This window comes from Conger conger, chromosome 13 (genome assembly GCF_963514075.1).
Source record: "Conger conger chromosome 13, fConCon1.1, whole genome shotgun sequence".
In the NCBI taxonomy this organism is placed as follows: Eukaryota; Metazoa; Chordata; class Actinopteri; order Anguilliformes; family Congridae; genus Conger; species Conger conger.
In genome coordinates this window covers 21613508-21633604 of record NC_083772.1, presented here as the reverse complement: position 1 = coordinate 21633604, position 20097 = coordinate 21613508, and the positions used below count along the sequence as shown (strand labels likewise).

The following is a 20097-nucleotide window of genomic DNA, read 5'->3' as shown; positions in this document are numbered from 1 at the left end:
CTGCCACACGGGTTTTGATTGGCTGGGGTGTTTGTTGCAACTGAGCCAATCTGAGTACAGTTCAGAACAGTTCAGGGAATCGCTCAGGAAACTTGGAGAAAGGAAAATTCTGCTACCGAAGCCAGGTGAAGTTGTGTTTTGTTCTGAGAAATCCAGTGATTCTTTAGGCAATGACCGACTGTTGTGCAAATGAACTGAACTGAACTGAATGACATGGTGGCCTCTTGACTGTTGCTCAGGTTTAAAATAAAACTTTGAAGTGCACTTGAGTTTGGAAAATGGAGTTTACTATTCACACATTGTGGATGATCCAGTTATTCAGATAATCATCACAGTTTGAAATGCGTTTTAAGAGTATGTTGGAAAAAAATATATATTGTCATTAATTGTTACTGTAAATGTATGATTTTGTCAAATATCAACACTAGGCTTATTAATATGTTATTAAACAAAACGCCACTGGACCAAGCCAAAGCCACAATGACATCAGAGAACTAATGAGCCCTTTACTGCTTTTCACGACCGATACAACATTCCACACACGTGTACTACAGATACAACATTCCACACACGTGGACTACAAATACAACATTCCACGCACGTGGGCCACAAACACAGCTTTCCACACATGTGGACTACAAATACAACATCCCACACATGTGGACTACAAATTCAACATTCCACACATATGGAGGACAAATACAGATTCCACACATGTGGAGTACAAATACAGCATTCCACACATGTGGAGTACAAATACAGCATTCCACACATGTGGAGGACAAATACAGCATTCCACACATGTGGAGGACAAATACAGCATTCCACACATGTGGAGGACAAATGCAGCATTCCACACATGTGGAGGACAAATGCAGCATTCCACACATGTGGAGGACAAATACAGCATTCCACACATGTGGAGGACAAATACAGCATTCCGCACATGTGGACACAATACAGCATTCCACACATGTGGAGTACAAATACAGCATTCCACACATGTGGAGGACAAATACAGCATTCCACACATGGGCTTTACTGTGAAAGGTTATATTCACCATGAACCACCTCGGGGTTTTACGGCAGCCATACAATTATACTGCAGAAGTTTGCACTGTCAACAGTAGTTCTAACTACAGCAAAGTATTGTATATAATTGGAAGTGTCATGGATTTTAGTCCTGTGGAGCAGTCTTTGACCAAAGTTCAGGTATTGCTTGGGTCACTGTGTTTACATGACATACATTTAGCTGACAGCCTTATCCAGCTTAAACTACAGTTCTGATGAATTGCATCATTACATTAGTTATTTAGCTGACACTTTTATCCAAAGCGACTTAGAGTTGATTACATTAAGCAAGGGGCAATCCCCCTGGAGCAATGTGGTGTTAAGGGCCTTACTCAAGGGCCCAACAGCTGAACTGATCTTACTGTGGCTACACTGGGGCTTGAACCACCAACTTTCCATGCCCCAGTCATGTACCTTAGCCACCAGGCTACAGGCTGCATCAGTAAATGTTCCCAGCTGTGTACGTGGATGTGTAAGATGTATGTACACTTCCCCACTCCCATCTCTTTAGCAAATAAATTATGAAATCATGGCACTTCTTGCATATTTCCTTTCTTAAAATGTACACTTCACTGCACGGCTGATATGCTCCGCATTAGAGTATCGAATATGCAACAACATACTGCAACAAATCTATTGTGAACTGTGATTCAGTGAAGTGGTGAGAGGTTAGTTGGTAAAAACTTTAAAACATATAATATTGTCAAATTAATATTTATGTACAAATGATATATGACCACTCTATATGTATGGACTTTAACAGGCAAATATGTATGTATTGACTTCTATAAATACTTGATAAAAAGAGGCCAGTTCCTGACCACAGAGATAAAACGACATTTGGTTTTCACTGCACAATGATAGTTTAATGTCTTTTCTGAACACATACAATGTGACATTTATTTTAAAAAGTGCCATCTGAAGAACTTTACATATTTCTTGGACACCCTGTTTCTCTCTAGATAAGAGTTATTATTTACAGGACATACTAAGAGGATTTACATCTTAACATTTTTGAGTTCTGAATGCTGAAAACCAACTGGATATCTTGGCAGTTCTTTCATTGTTTGTTTTTCGAGGAACAGGTAGGAATTGCAAGTTTTTTGTCCATTAACATCTGATTATTGCTCTGAATTAGTTGAATATTTCTATATCTTAGCATTATTTGCACACATTCTTAGCATAGGCATGTATTTACACTGATATAGCATGGATAATCTCAAAGGATAGACTAGTGTCATTGGGCCTCATTCCCAAAACCTTTCTTAAATTCTTTTTACGTTGTGCGTTTCCTAGGTGCGTCCCTAATGAATGCGAATTGTTCGTAAATTGAGTGTGCATGCACATTCATATTGATTTGCATTCTGAAACCCTCTAGCAATCTCATAAAGGCATGCCGCCTTTAGGGTTGTGTGCAAACACCAGCCTTTCATCACTGTCCACAAACGTACCTCTAATATGCGCAGCCAAGTAATCCAAATCCAAATGCAGCAAATCCCCCTTTCTTACGAGTTGCTTTTGGCTGCAAGCTTGACAGTATTTTATCAGTCATCATGAATCACTCTATCAATAAACAAAATTAATTGCACATGTTTCCAACATGGTCAAAATAATCGTTAAATAAAATTAAGAGGAAAAGTATGTGAGGGAAAAAAAGGAATACCAAAGTAAAAATAAAAACGAGCGTTTTTGAAAACTAAACTATTACTACCAAACTTGCTCTTAAAACTGAAATTGAAATTGTAAAGGCAAGGAAGGAATTAAATGTGTAGTTGGAATCAATAGCATAATTAATATTCATATATTATGTTCTATTGATAAGCATTTGTTGTTAACAAGAGGTTTGGAACTACGTTTGCATGTATATTAAAGCCTTCTAAACAGGAACATATTCTGCCTTCTTTGATCTTACCAAAGAACAAATTCAGAGAAGGAAAAAAAATATGAACGCTAAATGTTTGTGGAAATGTTCGTAAGCACAGTTAACAATCAAATTTGATTGTATGCATATTTTGTGAATGAGGCCCATTCATTTGAATTCTACATTTGGCCAATCCTGTGAATTACTTCCAAATAACTGCACTGTGCTGAAATGCTGTAGCTCAGCTGTTTGTTTGGTGTACTTGTAGCCATATAGCCAAATATTCACTTACAGCAGAACTGACCATACAATGGTGGGCAATGTGTAGCCAGGTGAAGGAATGCACCTCCTGTACAACTGCAGATAAGCCTGGAAATGTAAGTGCAGCTTTTGTGGAGTCGTCCAGGCAACCCGATTCACTGTGATGGAGCTTCAGTGGACTGGCGCATTAATTTCAGGTGTCTGAAAGGTTTGGAAACGGACAAATGAGCATGCTCAGTATATCAGTGTTGGCAAATCAGTAGACACACCTTTCCAACTTTCCAACTGGGGAGTCTCGATATCAGAATTATCTTCTCATAGGCTCTCAGCATTCATATGCTGCATTCATAATGCAGGCTTACACGTACGCACCAGAAAACAAAATAATTTGATGTGATCTTGTTGATGAATGCACAGTCAACCTCTGCTGTTGTCTCACCAAGGTGAGTGTGTGAAATGTGTTGCAATTGAATGGGTTTAGGTGCACTCTGCTTTATCTAGTTGAAGCCTAATTGCCCATGAGAGTTCTGTACTGTCACACCAAATTTACTCCCATGGAAACTGTGTTTACCACTGCCTTTGATGCATGCGTTCTATACAATCCATGCCGTTACACCACAGTGATAGTCTCATACAGGGAAAAAAATGCAGCGTCATGTTAATTAACTTTGTTCCGTATCAGGGCACTCAAAAGTGATTTTTTATTTCTGTTACGTGCGCTTGAAATGGATTTGTTTTTTGTCACATTCATTCATGAATGTGGTTTAACCTTCACTAGGGCTAACCCATACAAAAACAATAAATTAAGGCTCGTTTTGGCTGGATCCAGGCCGTTGCCTTCCTTACTGGACATTTTGCTTCAGGTGAGGTTTCCCAGGTGTTTTCCCAGTGAAGCTTCCCAGGGACGGCTGCAATATCTTGGAAGTGCCCGGAATTATGGCCAGTCACAGTAGGCGTTCTGTACTGTACATGAAATGCTAAGAGAACCAATGGGCATCAGCTAGGAAGCCTGCAAACATTATGGTTGCACATTCAGCTGAACGCAAATATTTATTTGTAATAAATGTATATATTATACTTCTTTTAAATCATAACCAAATGTGGGTTATGCAATGAAGACAATTGAATAAGCACATCATTTAGTATTGACAACAGAATATATAAAACAAAAGAACAACATTGAGGCAATCTGACAGAACTGAAGGGTGGGGGTGGGGGGCGGGTATAAAATACAGTATAATACAGGGTGTGCACTGTGTGTGTGTGTGTGTGTGTGTGTGTGTGTGTGTGTGTGTGTGTGTGTGTGTGTGTGTGTGTGTGTGTGTGTGTGTGTGTGTGTAAAAAGTGATATTTTACATACTATTTGCCCAAATAGCCGCATTTGATTTTTGTATTTACACATACTCATATAAGCCCTCGACTGATGATGCCATTGCTCACAATTGATCCTATGAAAGGTCCCATATTGTACACCTTTCCAGTGTTCTGTTTTAGGTCCTGATATCCATAAGAAGACAAGTTTATGTGGTTTTAAATACAAAATCAATCCACTCTATCTGGTTTAACATGTCCATTTTCCAGTGCCTCATGAGCTTTACCAAGAACAGGCTGTTTTAGGGACTGTATCTTTAAGGCTCATTGATATCAATGAACCTCTGTTCTGATTGGCTGGCAAGCTCTGCAACGAACTGAAAGCTGTCTGTCCTGAGCGCTTGGATTTCTTCCGGCTACAAGGTGGGCTGTGCTGTACGCGGACATGCAAATGAGTGTATACTGTGCCGTGAGAAAGTATTTGCCCCCTTCCTGGTTTCCTCTATTACTGCAAATTTGTCCACCAAATGGTTTCAGATCTTAAGATGAAAGGGAACCTGAGTAAATGCAAAACACATTTTAAATTATTGTTTCATTGATTAAATTAAAAAAGTTATCAAACTTTTGCAACCAAACATTTCCTGTGATTTTATATCAGCCTTTAACCCACTCACACTACTAAACACAAATAGGTGGGTTTTTGAGTATGAACTGCACTTTTCAGCTTCTGCCACAGCATCCCTTTTCGAGTCAAGTCACTACTTTGACTAGACCACTCCAAAACCTTTATTTTGATTATCTTCTGTCAATTAGATGTGGACTTGCTTTTGTGTTTTGGATTATCTTGCTACTTAACCCAGTTATGCTTCAGCTTCAGCTAATGGACAGATGACCAGACATTCTGCTTAAAGAGTTTTCTGCTACGGAGCAGAATTCTTGGTTCCTTCAGTAAATAGTCCGGTTTGCTGAGGCAACAAAGCATCCACACAGCATCACACTAACATCACCATGTTTGGCTTTTGGTGTTTTTACTGTGAAATGCTGTATTTGCCTTACACCAGACATAATGGGAAATGTATCGTCCAAGAAGTTCCACTCTTGACTTATTTGTCCATATCCCAAAAGACTTGGAGATCATGCAGGTGCTTTTTAGCATGTGGGAAATGAGCATTGCTGTTTCTCTTGGTTCACAGTTATTTCCACCTTGCTAATCTCTCATGAATCCCTTCTTTGCCCAGTCTCATTGTTATTGTAGCGTGATGAACATCAATATAACTGGGGCTAGAGAGGCCTGCAGGTCTTTGGATCTTCAAGGACGGGTGCAAAATTCTGGTCCTGGAGGGCCAGTGCGCATACTGGTTTTTGTTCTAACCAATGACCTTCTCTCTAGTTTTCTGATGGCTCAGTAAACTGCTGGCTCATTCCTGCACAGTAAAAACTTTGGGATGCCGGCTGTGGCTCATGCTTGTACAAATGTCAGATCAGTATATGATTGACATTAATAAGGGCAGAAGTTTGCACAAAATCCTGAAACGGATCAGCCCTCGTTGTGCAGCCCAGTTCTAGGATCATGTGTGACTTCCTGGATTAGTCGTCACTGTGGTGAGATAATGGCTCTCACTGTGGTTTAGTGGAGTCCCAGAGCCTTAGAAATGGCTTTGTAACCGTTTCCAGACTGCTACATTTCAATTAACTTTCTCATCTCTTCTGTTTTCTTTGATCATGGTCAAGTGGGCTAAAAGACCTCCACAGTGATCTGAAACTTTTCTCTTTTTAAGATTTTTTCACAGGGGTGATTTGGGTATTTACATTTTTTCATTAAATAATTAAAAAAATGTGTTGTGTGTACTCCAGTTCCCCTTTTTTTGTATTACATTTTGTCTAAAGATCTGAAACCATTCTGTATGAAAAATACAAAATAATAGAAGAAATCTGGAAAGGGGCAAATGCATTGTTAATTTTTCTAAATTGTTCGGATGCATTGTTAGAAACGACTGTGCTGGTTTTGAGAATAGGTGACAAACCGCTTCAAAATGGGAAATGCTTGCAGAAAATCTGATTGTGTTCTCAAAACTTTTCATCCCATTACTAAAATCATACAGTGGTGTCTATCGCAAAAATCCCCCACTAATAAGAGAAAAACAACCCTCTCTTTCAAATCTGACCAGCACTGATTTAGTCTTTACGCAAAAAAACTGAAAAATCAATTCACAAAATGTTTTAGATTGTCTGCAGTTCATAGATACCCCATACCTTGCCTGTCATTTGTATTTTCCTGTCATTTGTATTTGCCTATACATTTTCATCCATGCAGTCTCGTATTGTACCATAGGATTTCAGACAATACAGTCCATACCTTAACATATTGACCCTGCAGTTCTTTCACTCTGGCACTGTTCTATTCAAATGGCAGCTTATAGACATCTTCATGGTTACTAACACATTCCTCTACAAAACCCGGTCTAGAGTGGCCAAACTGACAGTGGTGATATTTTGAAAGACAACATAGTGTTGAATGATTTTGTCTCTTGTCTGTCAGGCAGAGGGCTTTGTTTTCTAGGACCTTATTTACAATGACTCGTCTCGTGTTCAGCTGCAAATCTTGCTTGTCAGCCTCCAGCATATGGTCTTCCCAACCCTACAGTATAGTGTACAGTAAAAAATATTTCCCGTCATAGTAGTACTTAATGCAAACGCAATGTCAAAGCAAGCTGAGTGTACAGCTATTGATGCATGTAGGACAGTATACTGTAATATGTTCATTGGGCTGTGATCACAGTAGATGTTACCGGCTCTCCCCCTAGAAGACATGTATTATTGATGAAACTGCCGATCTGCTCAAGTTTGGTTGTAACTCCACTGACTCTGGCGGTAAGAGCAGTTGTCTGGCTGTCTACCATTTACCATTTAACCCTCATGCCCACGTCAGCCCCTGTCAGTTCACAGTCCATTACGTTTTCCGCAATTGTTGCTGTTATTTAATTAGCTACTGTATATACAGTCAGGTCCATGAATATTGGGACATCGACACAATTCTCCTCTTTTTGGCTTTATACACCACCACAATGGATTTGAAATGAAACGAACAAGATATGTTTTAACTGCAGACTTTCAGCTTTAATTTGAGGGTATCATACATCCTGATTATTCATCCAAATCAGGTGAACGGTGTCGGAATTACAACAGTTTCTATATGTGCCTCCCACTTTTTAAGGGACCAAAAGTAATGGGACAATTGGCTGCTCAGCTGTTCCATGGCCAGGTGTGTGTTATTCCCTCATTATCTCATTTACAAGGAGCAGATAAAAGGTCTAGAGTTCATTTTAAGTGTGCTATTTGCATTTGGAATCTGTTGCTGTCAACTCTCAATATGAGATCTGTCAGTGAAGCAAGCCATCATTAGGCTGAAAAATCAAAACAAACCCATCAGAGAGATAGCAAAAACGTTAGGTGTGGGCAAATCAACAAATCTACGCACCGGTGAGCTCAGCAACACCAAAAGACGCGGAAGACCACAGAAAACAACTGTGGTGGATGACAGAATAATTATTTCCCTGGTGAAGAAAAACCCCTTCACAACAGTTGGCCAGATCAAGAACGCTCTCCAGGAGGTAGGTGTATGTGTGTCAACAATAAAGAGAAGACTTCACCAGAGTGAATACAGAGGGTTCACCACAAGATGTAAACCATTGGTGAGCCTCAGAAACAGGAAGACCAGATTAGAGTTTGCCAAATCTAAAAAAGCCTTTACAGTTCTGGAACAACATCCTATGGACAGATGAGACAAAGATCAACTTGTACCAGAATAATGGGAAGAGAAGAGTATGGAGAAGGAAAGGAACTGCTCATGATCCAAAACATACCACCTCATCAGTGAAGCATGGTGGTGGTAGTGTCATGGCGTGGGCATGTATGGCTGCCAATGGAACTGGTTCCCTTGTATTTATTGATGATGTGACTGCTGACAAAAGCAGCAAGATGAATTTTGAAGCGTTTCGGGCAATATTATCTGCGCATATTCAGCCAAATGCTTCAGAACTCATTGGACGGCGCTTCACAGTGCAGATGGACAATGACCGGAAGCATACTGCAAAAGCAACCAAAGAGTTTTTTAAGGCAAAGAATTGGAATGTTATGCAATGGCCAAGTCAATCACCTGACCTGAATCCGATTGCATTTCACTTGCTGAAGACAATACTGAAGGGAAAATGCCCCAAGAACAAGCAGGAACTGACAGTTGCAGTAGCGGTCTGGCAGAGCATCACCAGGGATGAAACCCAGCATCTGGTGATGTCTATGCGTTCCAGACTTCAGGCTGTAATGGACTGCAAAGGATTTGCAACCAAGTATTAAAAAGTTGAAAGTTTGATTTATGATTGTTAGTTTGTCCCATTACTTTTGGTCCCTTAAAAAGTGGGAGGCACATATAGAAACTGTTGTAATTCCTACAATTCCTACAATTCCTACGTTCGCCTGATTTGGATGTAAATACCCTCAAATTAAAGCTGAAAGTCTGCAGTTAAAGCACATCTTGTTCGTTTAATTTCAAATCCATTGTGGTGGTGTATAGAGCCAAAAAGATTGAGAATTGTGTCGATGTCCCAATATTTATGGACCTGACTGTATATCTATATTTTAAGGCTTCGTCCAGCTCTCCCACACACACATTCACACACCCGTACCCCTAAGTCTCACTGCTGCAGCTCCTACTCCCTCTGCTTCCATTTTCTTTGATGGCCGACCTGCTGTGTGTCTCGTTAAAGTATAACTTCATACTAATTATTGAATGAAAAACTTTGTGCCTCTGCACTTTCACATACCGTGAATGAGTGACAGATTTCCCAAAATTGGGAAAAGCTTGAATATTGTGAGCAAAAGACTGAAATCTGTACTCTCTGCCTGCATTAGCCTTACATTTTTTGCAATCCATGTTCTCAATAGTGGTAGTGAATTGTGCGAAGAGAAGTAGAATTCATTAGGTGTTCAGGGAATGCATTTGAAGTTGTCATCACTGCATTTGCAGTCTTGGACCACAGTTGCAAACTATGCATCCCGAACGATGGAGAAAAACTAATACGGATTTTGTGGATTTGTTTGGGGAGATGTGTGTTTTGATACTTTTACAGCGGTCTTATTGTGCCTGCTACTTCTTTATAATCCACATAGCAAGGGGGATGTTGTTTTCCACAATATGGGACCTTTGTTGATCTTGTTACCAAATATACAGGCTACAGGACATTGTGGTATTTGAACATTGTGTATTGAATTCAGAAATTCTATTGCTACAATCTAGAACAGAGGTCGGCAACCCTGGTCCTGGAGAGCCGCAGGGTGTGCTGGCTTTCGTTGTTGCTTGGCATTAATTGATCAATGAAAGCCGTTGATTACACAGTTAACTCACCTCACCTGCTTTCTTGGGTCTGAGTCGCTTGCTTATTGTAAGGTGGAGACGAAAGCCAGCACACCCTGCGGCTCTCCAGGACCAGGGTTGCCGACCCCTGATCTAGAAACTTTTAAAGAATGGGCAAAGGTACACTGACATGCCAGCCAATATTTGAAGCACTAGAGTTAATCTTATCTGTAATTTTATGGGGGAGGTATTCTATACATAAATAGTTGAAACTGTGCCTTTCTGTCTTTCAGTCTGCAATCAAAGCCCAAGGATAAGTCTTATTATCCTTCTAAACCAAGAATCATAGCCAGTCACAGTAGGCTCATTATATGAAATGATAAAACAAATATACAGTGCAGTCCGTAAGTATTTGGGCCGTGACACTTTTGTTGATTTTGCTCTGTACTCAAATAGTTGATATAAACAGTCACTCTGTGCAAGTCAACTGCAGACTTTCAGCTTTAATTTGCGGATTTTTACATCCATGTTGGATGAACTGTGTTGGAATTACACCTTTTACATAGTACCCCCAATTTTAGGGGACCTAAAGTAATTAAACAAATTAAAAATAGTCATCAGATTCAATATTTTGTTGCAAATCTTTCCTCTTTCCATCACTCTGGTAGAGGTTGATCTTCATCTCATCTGTCCATAACGCTTTAATCCAGAACTCCAGAAATCCAGAAGGTTTGTTTTTTGTACATTTTTGTCATTCTGTTCGTGAGGCTTGCCAGAAGTTGGCATCTTGATTTATTTCAAATTCAATGTGCTGGAGTACAGAGCCAAAAAAAAGAAAACAGTGTCTCTGTCCAAATACTTATGGACATGTACTGTACATGAGAAAAAGACTATTACGCAAGCAGACGATCATGAAGGGAGCTTTCACATTCAATTAAAACATTATATTTATTAACAAAACAATTTGATGGCAATAGTGCTTTCATTGTGGGAATCTTTGGGGTCCCCCCAAAAAAATAAGACCAGGTGTGTGTTACACAATCAAAGTAATTAATGGGACTGAAAAAGCACATATTCTTGGTGAGAATTTAATGGTCTGTAACCTCAGTCAGAGTTACTATTACACAAACTATTTTATTGCTTCTCCATATAACTGATAAACAAGCTTCAAGCGAGCCTGAGGACTAAAGAACATCTGCAGTGAGAATTGATTTGTAGTGCCGTGCTTGATCTTATATAGTTCATTAATATTATTACTTATTTAGCTGACACTTTTATCCAAAGTGACTTATAGTTGATTAGATTAAGCAGGGGACAACCCCCCGCTGGGAGCAATGCAGGGTTTAGGGCTTTGGTCAAGGACCCAACAGCTGCACTGATTTTATCGTGGCTACACTGGGGCTTGAACCACCAACCTTCCGGGTCCCAGTCATGCACCTAAGCCGTCCGTTTACATTGTCCATTGTTGGAAGACCGGCGAGATTAGGGGCTGCAGGTATGTACGGTGCGATCAGCGGTAAAGGGGCTGATTGCAATGTGTGGGGGAAGCGGAGGGACACAGGCCCTGGGCAGGTTTACTGGCCCCAGGAAGTGGCCAGCGTGGAGCAGGAAGTGGGCTGCTAGCCCCCCCTGGCCACAGCTCCTCCACACGAGCCCTGGATCTGCGGCTCGAGTCCTGGGTAAGGCTGGCTCTCCTGGGCCTCTCTCAAACGGACGCTTTCACTTTTTAATTTCAATTCAAAATGCTTTATTGGTATGAAATGCATCTGTAGATATAGCCAAAGCAGATTATAATCAGTTAAATCTAAATACAGTACAGTAAGTAATGAGACATTCTCAAAGCTAAGAGCACCATAATAACAGTGCTGATATTAAATCAACTGAAGTATAATAAAATATATATATATATATTTTCTTGTGGTGACTCAGTGTCCCTCAGGGTATGGCTATTCATACTGTGCTGAGATTGGTGCTGTATGAATAATCCTGTGACTGTGGATAGTGCACTGCTGGGATATGACCAGTTTGATGGCCAGTTGCGTTTGTACATGGGAGAAGAGAATTTGGGTTGTGAAATTTATGATTTTTATTTATTTATTTTATTATATATTGGTTTTTGCGAACAGTTCATGCCTCTAGTTCTGATCTAGAATACACAGACAGGTGTGTGCGTGTGAGAGAGAATATGCATGTGTGAATTTTGTGAATTTCAAACATGGCTGACCAGTCTATGAAACACAATTTAAGATTTCCGCCTTTCCTAATAACACTATCTGTAGGAGTGGGAGTAACCAGCAGTCTGTCACTGGCTGAGTTAATGTATTTGGTTATTTGACTAAAAACAGGCAGGTCCTACATGCACATCACATTTAATTCTGCCTCCTGAATTTATTGCTGTGTAAAACCATGTTTGCCAGCTTAAATGTGTGTGATAAATAATAAAGCATTAGGCCCACGTTGTGTATTCTGACTGATGAATAATACACCAGGTTCAGATCGTACCCTGTCACGCCACATCACACCGCTGATCATTTCAGACGCCTCACATACACAGGGGGAAATGTTTCTTGCATTAATGTCAAATTGCCATTCTTTTCAGCTGTGATGGTTATTGTGCCTTGGGTTTTACCCCTGGGAAAAGTCTGCAAAATGTTTCCGGTTTTATTTCAATGACAAACATGTATTGTACAATTTAAACACTGTAGTTAAGCTAAATGCTATTTTCCAGCAAAGTTTATTTAAAATAAAAAATAAATAAATAATTAAATGCTCCTAGGGCATTTTAAGCTTTAAGTGCTTTTCTTTTTTCTTTTTATCAAAAAATAATAATGATGATGCAATCAGTATTCCTAAATTTATTGTTTTTGTGTCCTCAGTATTTACTGTATTTATGAAGCCCTTCCATTCGGTGCAGGCTGTTTGTCCTGTCAGGCCCTATCCTGCACTCATCTTACATATTCTGTCAGATCTACTGAGCCCCTGATTGGTTTACTGCAGTCAAGGATGTTGCCATTGAATCATTGATGCTGTAAAATGCACTTTGATTCAGCTTTTGTTTATTTGCATACAGAAGCAGGATTTTGTCACTCTGCCTTAGATCGTAAGAAAGGCACCAGGATCATTATATGCTTAAGCTTATAAGCAAAACAGAACATTATGTCAAGAATAGTCCATTCAGCCCAGCAATGCTCACCTTTTCCTACCACTGAAGTGTACCTCCTGCTTCGTTTGCCTAAAAGCTGAATAGTGTCTGACCGTATCAAGCCTCCAGACCTGGCGAGCTGTTCCACACAGCGGGTTCTGGAATACAGCGACTGATTTCAGAGCGATGCTCAGATCCCCTCCCGCCAAATCACCAAACCTATCACAGATGAGTTATATTCAGTATCTGCTCCAAATATTGATACTCTGACATTTTAGCAATGTCAATTTTAGAAAAGTGTTCTCCTAACTCCTAACTGGCCGTTCCTGCCAGCTTGACCTTCAGGGTCATTAACTTGTAGCAAGGTCAGCGGTTCCTTTGAATCGAACATCATTCTCAGTCTGTTCTCGGTTTGAAATGACACTGAATTCTTGTGCTGTCACTGCTTCTGTGTCCAGCAGGAACCATTTGGAGTCTTTGGTAAAGTCCTTGAAGCTTTTGTTCATTTTCAGAACAATATGGAATATTTATGGAGGAACCTGTCAGCATAGATATTAGATAATACGAAAGCATTAAATGCAATCACTATAAAAATGTTTAAAAAGTGTGGACTTGTGAAGGTTGTTTAACTCTTTGTGTAGGATGCCTGCATTTTTATGATAACACCGAGATGGTACTATAATGTCAGTGATTTGATACTTCATTGTTGGTGTGTTTTATTGCAGGTCAGGTATTTAAACTAACTTGTGTACTAGCAACTTTATGATCAGGGGGCGGTTTGTGTCTGTAGTGTCCCTACTGGATGTCTGCATCCACATGGGGATCCAGATCTCAGACAAGGGCGAGGAGACTAAAATGGGGTCTTCATGTGATTCCCGTTTCCAGAATCTAATTTCAACACACGCTGTGTGGGAAATAATATTGAGTATGGAAATGTAATCCTCAAACTAAGAGTTTGGAATATGGCCTTTTAGAATACCACATATTTTTCTTACCCTGGATGAAAACTGTCGGAAACACCTATCACCCACCGGCCCAGCTGTCTGTGTGAACTGGGGTATGGATACAACCTGCTGTCTGTGAAATCCAGTTCAATTACCCCATCACAAAGCTGAAAAACTCAAAGTGCAGTTATCAGTGAAGTGCTCTTTCAAAATGGTGTGGACAAACATTGTCTGTGGATGCCTATGGTTTCTCCAATTTACATACTGAAATTCTTTGACTGTATTAATACAAATGGCTGTACACATGTTATGAACTCATCTTGGAGACTGAAAGAGAATATATGCAGGGTTGTTGCCCATTCATCTCAAACCTAACTACATGTTTACAGTGTTCGCAGTCTGTTTTCTTATATGCGTGCACACACACATCCACTCTTTCTCTCTCTCTCACTCTTTCTTATACACATACACACGCACACACATACTCACATGAACATACACTTTCTCTCATACACACACAACCACACGCTCACACTTTCATGCGTGCACACACATACAAACACAAGCACACACAGCCTTGATGACAAGTACACTGTGAAAGGACACACCTCTAATGTGGTCTCCCTGCCACACTCAAGGATTGCTGTACATGAGACAAATTAATTAACAAATTTTATTTTTATTTTTATTGGTTATATGCATAAAACTGACTATATAAAACCACTCTATATTAGAGTTTACAAAAGCACATCCAGTGGCAAAAGCCAGTGGTTTGAACCCACAACTCATACTATTCCTGGTGGTGTCCGAGGAGTTGAATTGTCATTCCTGTGATTAGATCTAGTAGAATTGGGATATATTTTCTTTGTTTAACAGCTAAATTTAAATTGACATTTGCTCATTGAGCTGTTGGAGAGTTAGGGTGATGGTGATGTCGTAGATGATGGATTCTCAGTTTCTGTAACACACCTGTGCTTGTGTTTCTGTCCTCCCAGATGCCGTCTCTTCAACCGGTGGGGTCTATCGGAGCCCTCCACCCCCCCTCGTACCCCCCTCCCATGGGCCTCCCGCCCCCGTCCTTCAACCCGGGGGTACCCCCGCCCCCCCCTCCTCCGTTCCTGCGGCCAGCGTTCAACCCCATGCAGATGCCTCCAGGTAGGAATAACCGCTTTGACCTGTGAATGAGTGAGCACTGGGGTTCAGACTGGCCTTAAAAACAGCGCACCATCAGCGTGTGCGGATCAGCAATACTCCAGTCTGGGTCAAGTACGTCTTTAAAGTACCTTTTCACATTCTGGGAATTTTGAAAACACTTCTGCAGGTAATTTGGAGTTTTCTAGCATAAGGTGTATTGAGCTGAAACCTGGTGAAAAAAAGAGTTTTGTTCTGAAAAAGATATTCCTTTTTAAATTAACCATGATGTGCAGGACCTGTGTCTAATGTGCTGAAGTTTTTTTTAATTGTGTGACCCAGATGTGGTGAAGCCCACTTAAACAGTGTTTCTGAGAACTGGTTGTTGTGAAAGTCAGCAGCTCAACTGGCCTGTGTGAAATACCAAGCTGTGATTGGTTGTGGTAATCCAGTGTGAAAAGCTGAGCTGTGATTGGTTGTGGTAATCCAGTGTGAAATGCTGAGCTGTGATTGGTTGTGGTAATCCTGATTTTAAAAAAAATGTTTCCCCCTCTCTCTGATGCAGGGTTCCTCCCCCCCGGTGGAATGCCCCCCATGGGGAACACCGGCCCCCCTGCCCCCACCCCTGGCGTTAACATCCCCTCCTGTAAGTCCCCCCCCCCCCCCCCCACGTAACACTGCACTAACAGGGCTGCTGTCATAACTGCTGAATGAAAAAGCAAAACACAAACATCAACATCAAATCGTTTGCTCCTTCATCCAACCCAGGGGTGTTCAGTATTATTTGAAAAGGGCCTGGTGGGTGCACTAAGACACCTGATTCTACAACTTAACTAATGATGGTCTTCAGTCAAAACATGGATCAGGTGTATTAGAGCTGGGCTGAAACAAAAACACTGCACCACATCGGAACTTGACACCCCACATCCAACCCCAGTCTGGGGCTGTGTTTGTGTTTATCCCCATGTGCCTTAATGATGATAATATAATAATAATAATTTGTTATTTAGCTGACACTATTGTCCAAAGTGATTTACAGTTGAGTAGACTATGCAGGGGACAGTCCCCCCTTTCTCTAGGGCCCAACAGCTGTGCGGAGCTTATTTTGGCTACACTGGTTGTACCACCAACCCTCCAGGCCCCAGTCATGCTACTTAGCCGCTAGGCTACTGACTGCCTGCATACCCGGCCCATTCCCGTTTTTATTCCCGTTTCAGCTGCTGTGCCCAGCCCCTCAGGAGAGGACCCCTCCACAGACCCCATGGGGGGGTCGTACCCCCCTCCAGGGGGCGGTCCCAGGAACAGCAGCGCTCCGGCCGACAGATTCCCCGTCCCGGGACCCAACCCGGGGGTGAGCGGGAACCTCCCAGCCCCCATGCCTGGGATGGGTGAGTGTCTCTGTCCCTCTCCGATGCTCTCTGACGTTAGCCTGGAGATAGCACTGGCATCTGGGCCATTCCACGCCCGCAAAATCATCTTAACTGCTTAGCAAAAATTGTCCTTTTGGAGGCAAGAAAAATGAAATGAAATGAAATGGTCTTTTTGTTTTGGAGCAAGGCTGCCCAAACTTGTTCCTGAAGATCTACTGTCCTGTAGGTTTTCACTCCAACACCAACTAAGTACACCTCATTCAGCTAGAGACTTGATTGACTTGCTAATAAATCAAACCAAATTCAATTAAAATAGTAGTAATGGTAGATCTCTGGGAACAGGGTTGCAGCCCTGCTCTAGCTGTTGAATGAGGTGTACATTGTAGGGTTGGAGTGAAAACCTACAGCATGGTAGATCTCAAGGAACAGGGTTGGGCAGCCCTGTTTTAGGCCTCAGATTAAGATGTTAAGTTGATCTTGAGTTCTTCATGGTTTTTAACACCGTTCTCATTCTGTTTGCAGCCAATAACCAGATGGCAGGTCCGGGAGGTCCAGGAGGGCCCCAACCTCTGTCGGGGGGTCTCCTGGGGGCCCGTCCGGGCATGATCCCCCTGCAGCGGCCCCCACACATGCCCCCCCCACACATGCCCCGCTTCCCCCACCCGCCCCGCCCCAACATGCCCCCCATGCCCCCTCCCATGATGCATCGGGGCCCGCCCCAGATGATGCACCGGGAGCCGCCCCCGGGGGGGTTCGGCATGGGCCCCCCCCACCCCATGAGGGGCCCCTTCCCCCCGCCCTTCCTGAGGGCCCCCGAGGGGCCCGACGACTGGGAGGGCCGCCCGCCCCGGAGCTTCGGCCGGGACCGGGATGCGGAGCGATTCAGGGGCCGGCCCCCGTTCGGCCGGGGGGGCGGGGAGGGGCGGGAGCACTACGCCGCTCGCCATGACGACCACCCCGAACCGCCAGGGGGGTGGGAGCGGGAGCGGGAGCGGGAGAGAGAGGGCCGAGACCGGGAGGGCCGGGACTGGGGCCGGAGCGTGGAGTTCGAGGAGGGGGCTCCGCAGTGGGGGGGCCCCCGGGAGCGGGTGAGAGAGCGCAAACCCCGGGAGAGAGTGTCTCGCTGGGACACGGACGGGCCCAAGGAGAGGGCGGGCGAGGAGGACCCGTCCCACAAGCCCCTGGGCTCCGAGCCCCCCTCAGACTCTGCTAACGAACTCTCGGGGGCGGAGCCTCCTCCTCCGCAGCCCTCCGAAGTGACTGTTGAGCGACAGGCCTCTCCACCAATGGCCAGCTCAGAACCCACAGACAAATCGCAGGAGGCGGAGTCATAGAGACTGAGACTCAGACTCACAGACAGGTGGCGGAAACGTGAGATCGAGCGTTTTACCCGCCGTGGTTCCGCTGCCATGGGAACCGCTAGTCCCGTTTCAAAGGTTGAATGTTGTTTAATAAGTGAAAAGGAGAAAAAACAACCATGCTGTACATATGCCTGTGCTTCTCCTCCTACCCGTTTGTATTTTTGGAGCGAGTGTTCTGCCTTTAGTCTTTTTTTTTTGTGATTCACAGAAAATACAGAACAGAATTTAGTCAAAAACAAACGTGAAGCCGTTTTTTTGCTGTACTGTTTTTAACTTTCGATATTTGCAAGGTTTAGGAAATGAGGTTTCTATCATTTTTACATTAAAAAAGAAGAAACAAAACGGTGCAATGAAAACTTCCAACGTTTAGAGCAGAGATTCTCGACCTCGGCCCCGGGGGAACGCTGTGTGTGGCAGCTTTCATTCCAAGCGCTTTCGCCATCCCACAACTTCAACAAGCTCTTCATTTCTCCTAAATTAGGTCCTTTCCATTGTTAGAGGAATTATTTACCCTCCTCTTTCACAATTTTACCCTCTAATTTCAGCCGATGCAGGTTTGATTCATTTTCATTTTCTTTGGATCTGAATAACTTCATTATCGACCAAATGGTTTCCACACTTTCACCAGTCAGGAACCTGAGGGATTTTTTGTAACCGTCTTTATGTAATCCTTTTCAATACCACCCACGATGAATATGGGACTTTCATTCTTTATGGCATGCATGGTGATTTCTGACATCGTGTGGAAAATAATCCATCTAGACATGAAACTCACAAAATGAGGAAAAATGAACAGCTTTGGGAATGCGATCATGGTGGAACGAAAACCAGCACACACAGTATTCCCTCAGGACCGAGTTTAAGAACCACTGGTTTAGAGCTTTAGGGACTTGTTTTTAATAAACTATTTTCATACCACATGCGTTTCATTCTTAACAGTTTAAATGGTTTTGATCCATTTTCAACATTTTTCTTTCTTTTTTTTTTTTCAGTTTACAGTAAGCACTTTTATTATATTATCAACATTCTTCAACAAGCTTGAAATATAAAATACAGAAAAAGAAAAGCGGCAAAATTAAATCATTGAGATTACTGGTGAATTAATTACAATGTGGAACGCCTAGGTTTTTCAAGGTCATTGTGTCCTGAACCCTACGTTTTTGGAGAATTGTCGTTTGTTTTAAACTTCTTGCTTTTGGGTTTTGCTGGATTTTGGGTTCATGTCCTTGTGTCAGTTTAATGTGCTGTTCCCTTCTCCCACAAGACCGGCCCTGCTGGGCCACAGCGACCCTCTGAATAACCGCTACAGCACGGGGAATATCAGGTATTTCTGTAGCACTGTGGAACGTTGCCAACATATGAAAATGCGTAATACGAAAAGCATACAATATGTCTTCTACAGCATAGGTTTGTCAGGTTTTTTTTATGTCTGTATAGTTTTCTGGGTTATAGGTTTAGGGTAATTGTCTAAATATGCACATCAATATATCTCTGTGCTTTGACTAATGTGCCTGACCGACGCTTTAGAAGGGGAAAACCTGCTGATAAAATATCCAATTTTTACCCCGTGGACACATGTAAATAGCTGATTGATAGTGGCTGTATATTAATCTGGTTTGCTTCATGGGACTTGATTTTCTTGATTACTGAGCACATTTGTTAATTGGCAGCATTAATATCATTCTGGCGTGTTAGGCTGGCTCACTGTTATGGTATGAAAATCGCTGTGCTAACCAGGAGATGTGAAAGGACAGAAGAACAGGGTGCAATGGCAGGGTTTAAGGTGCTGCCAACATGGTTAGTTGATTAACTGGAGCTGTGTTGTGGTTTAAAGTTATTCCAGATGGGTTTTCACCCTTAGTAATAATGATTTCAGTTTTGTATGAGAGCAAACACAACTCTTGTCAAAGGGAGGAAAGCACAATGATTCTACGATGTTGCTTGCTGTGTTGCACACACACATTATCAGTCCCAAGCCATATTACGTACGGAACTGAATATGGACTGTAGCAAACCCAATATGAAATCACAGGTAGGCAGCAAGCGGTGTTTGCTGTGTATCTGCTCACACGATTATTGGACAGTGTCTGATTTTGGACCTCTGACTGAGATGGTCCTCATCTCTCTCATGCTGGGAGCACAGTGATCTGTCCGGTCCCTACTCTGTCTGGGTCAGTGATAATAATAACTAGCTGACGCTTTTATTCAAAGTGACTTGCGGTTGATTAGACTTTGCAGGGGCCCATCCCCCCTGGAGCAATGCAGGGTTAAGGGCCTTGCTCAAGGTACCAAAAG

At 42.3% G+C, this 20097-nt stretch overlaps 1 protein-coding gene across 1 annotated transcript in view; it reads left to right on the top strand.

The window, feature by feature from the left end:
• Positions 1–18720, top strand: part of LOC133107368 (SR-related and CTD-associated factor 4-like) — a 40754-nt gene extending 22034 nt beyond the window's left edge. The window contains exons 17-21 of the mRNA XM_061216358.1: positions 13638–13669; positions 14936–15095; positions 15637–15717; positions 16289–16459; positions 16964–18720. Of these exons, the coding sequence (XP_061072342.1) occupies positions 13638–13669; positions 14936–15095; positions 15637–15717; positions 16289–16459; positions 16964–17775 (1256 nt within the window). The 3' untranslated portion in view covers positions 17776–18720. The remainder of the gene's footprint in view (positions 1–13637; positions 13670–14935; positions 15096–15636; positions 15718–16288; positions 16460–16963) is intronic.
• The last annotated feature ends 1377 nt before the right edge of the window (positions 18721–20097 follow it).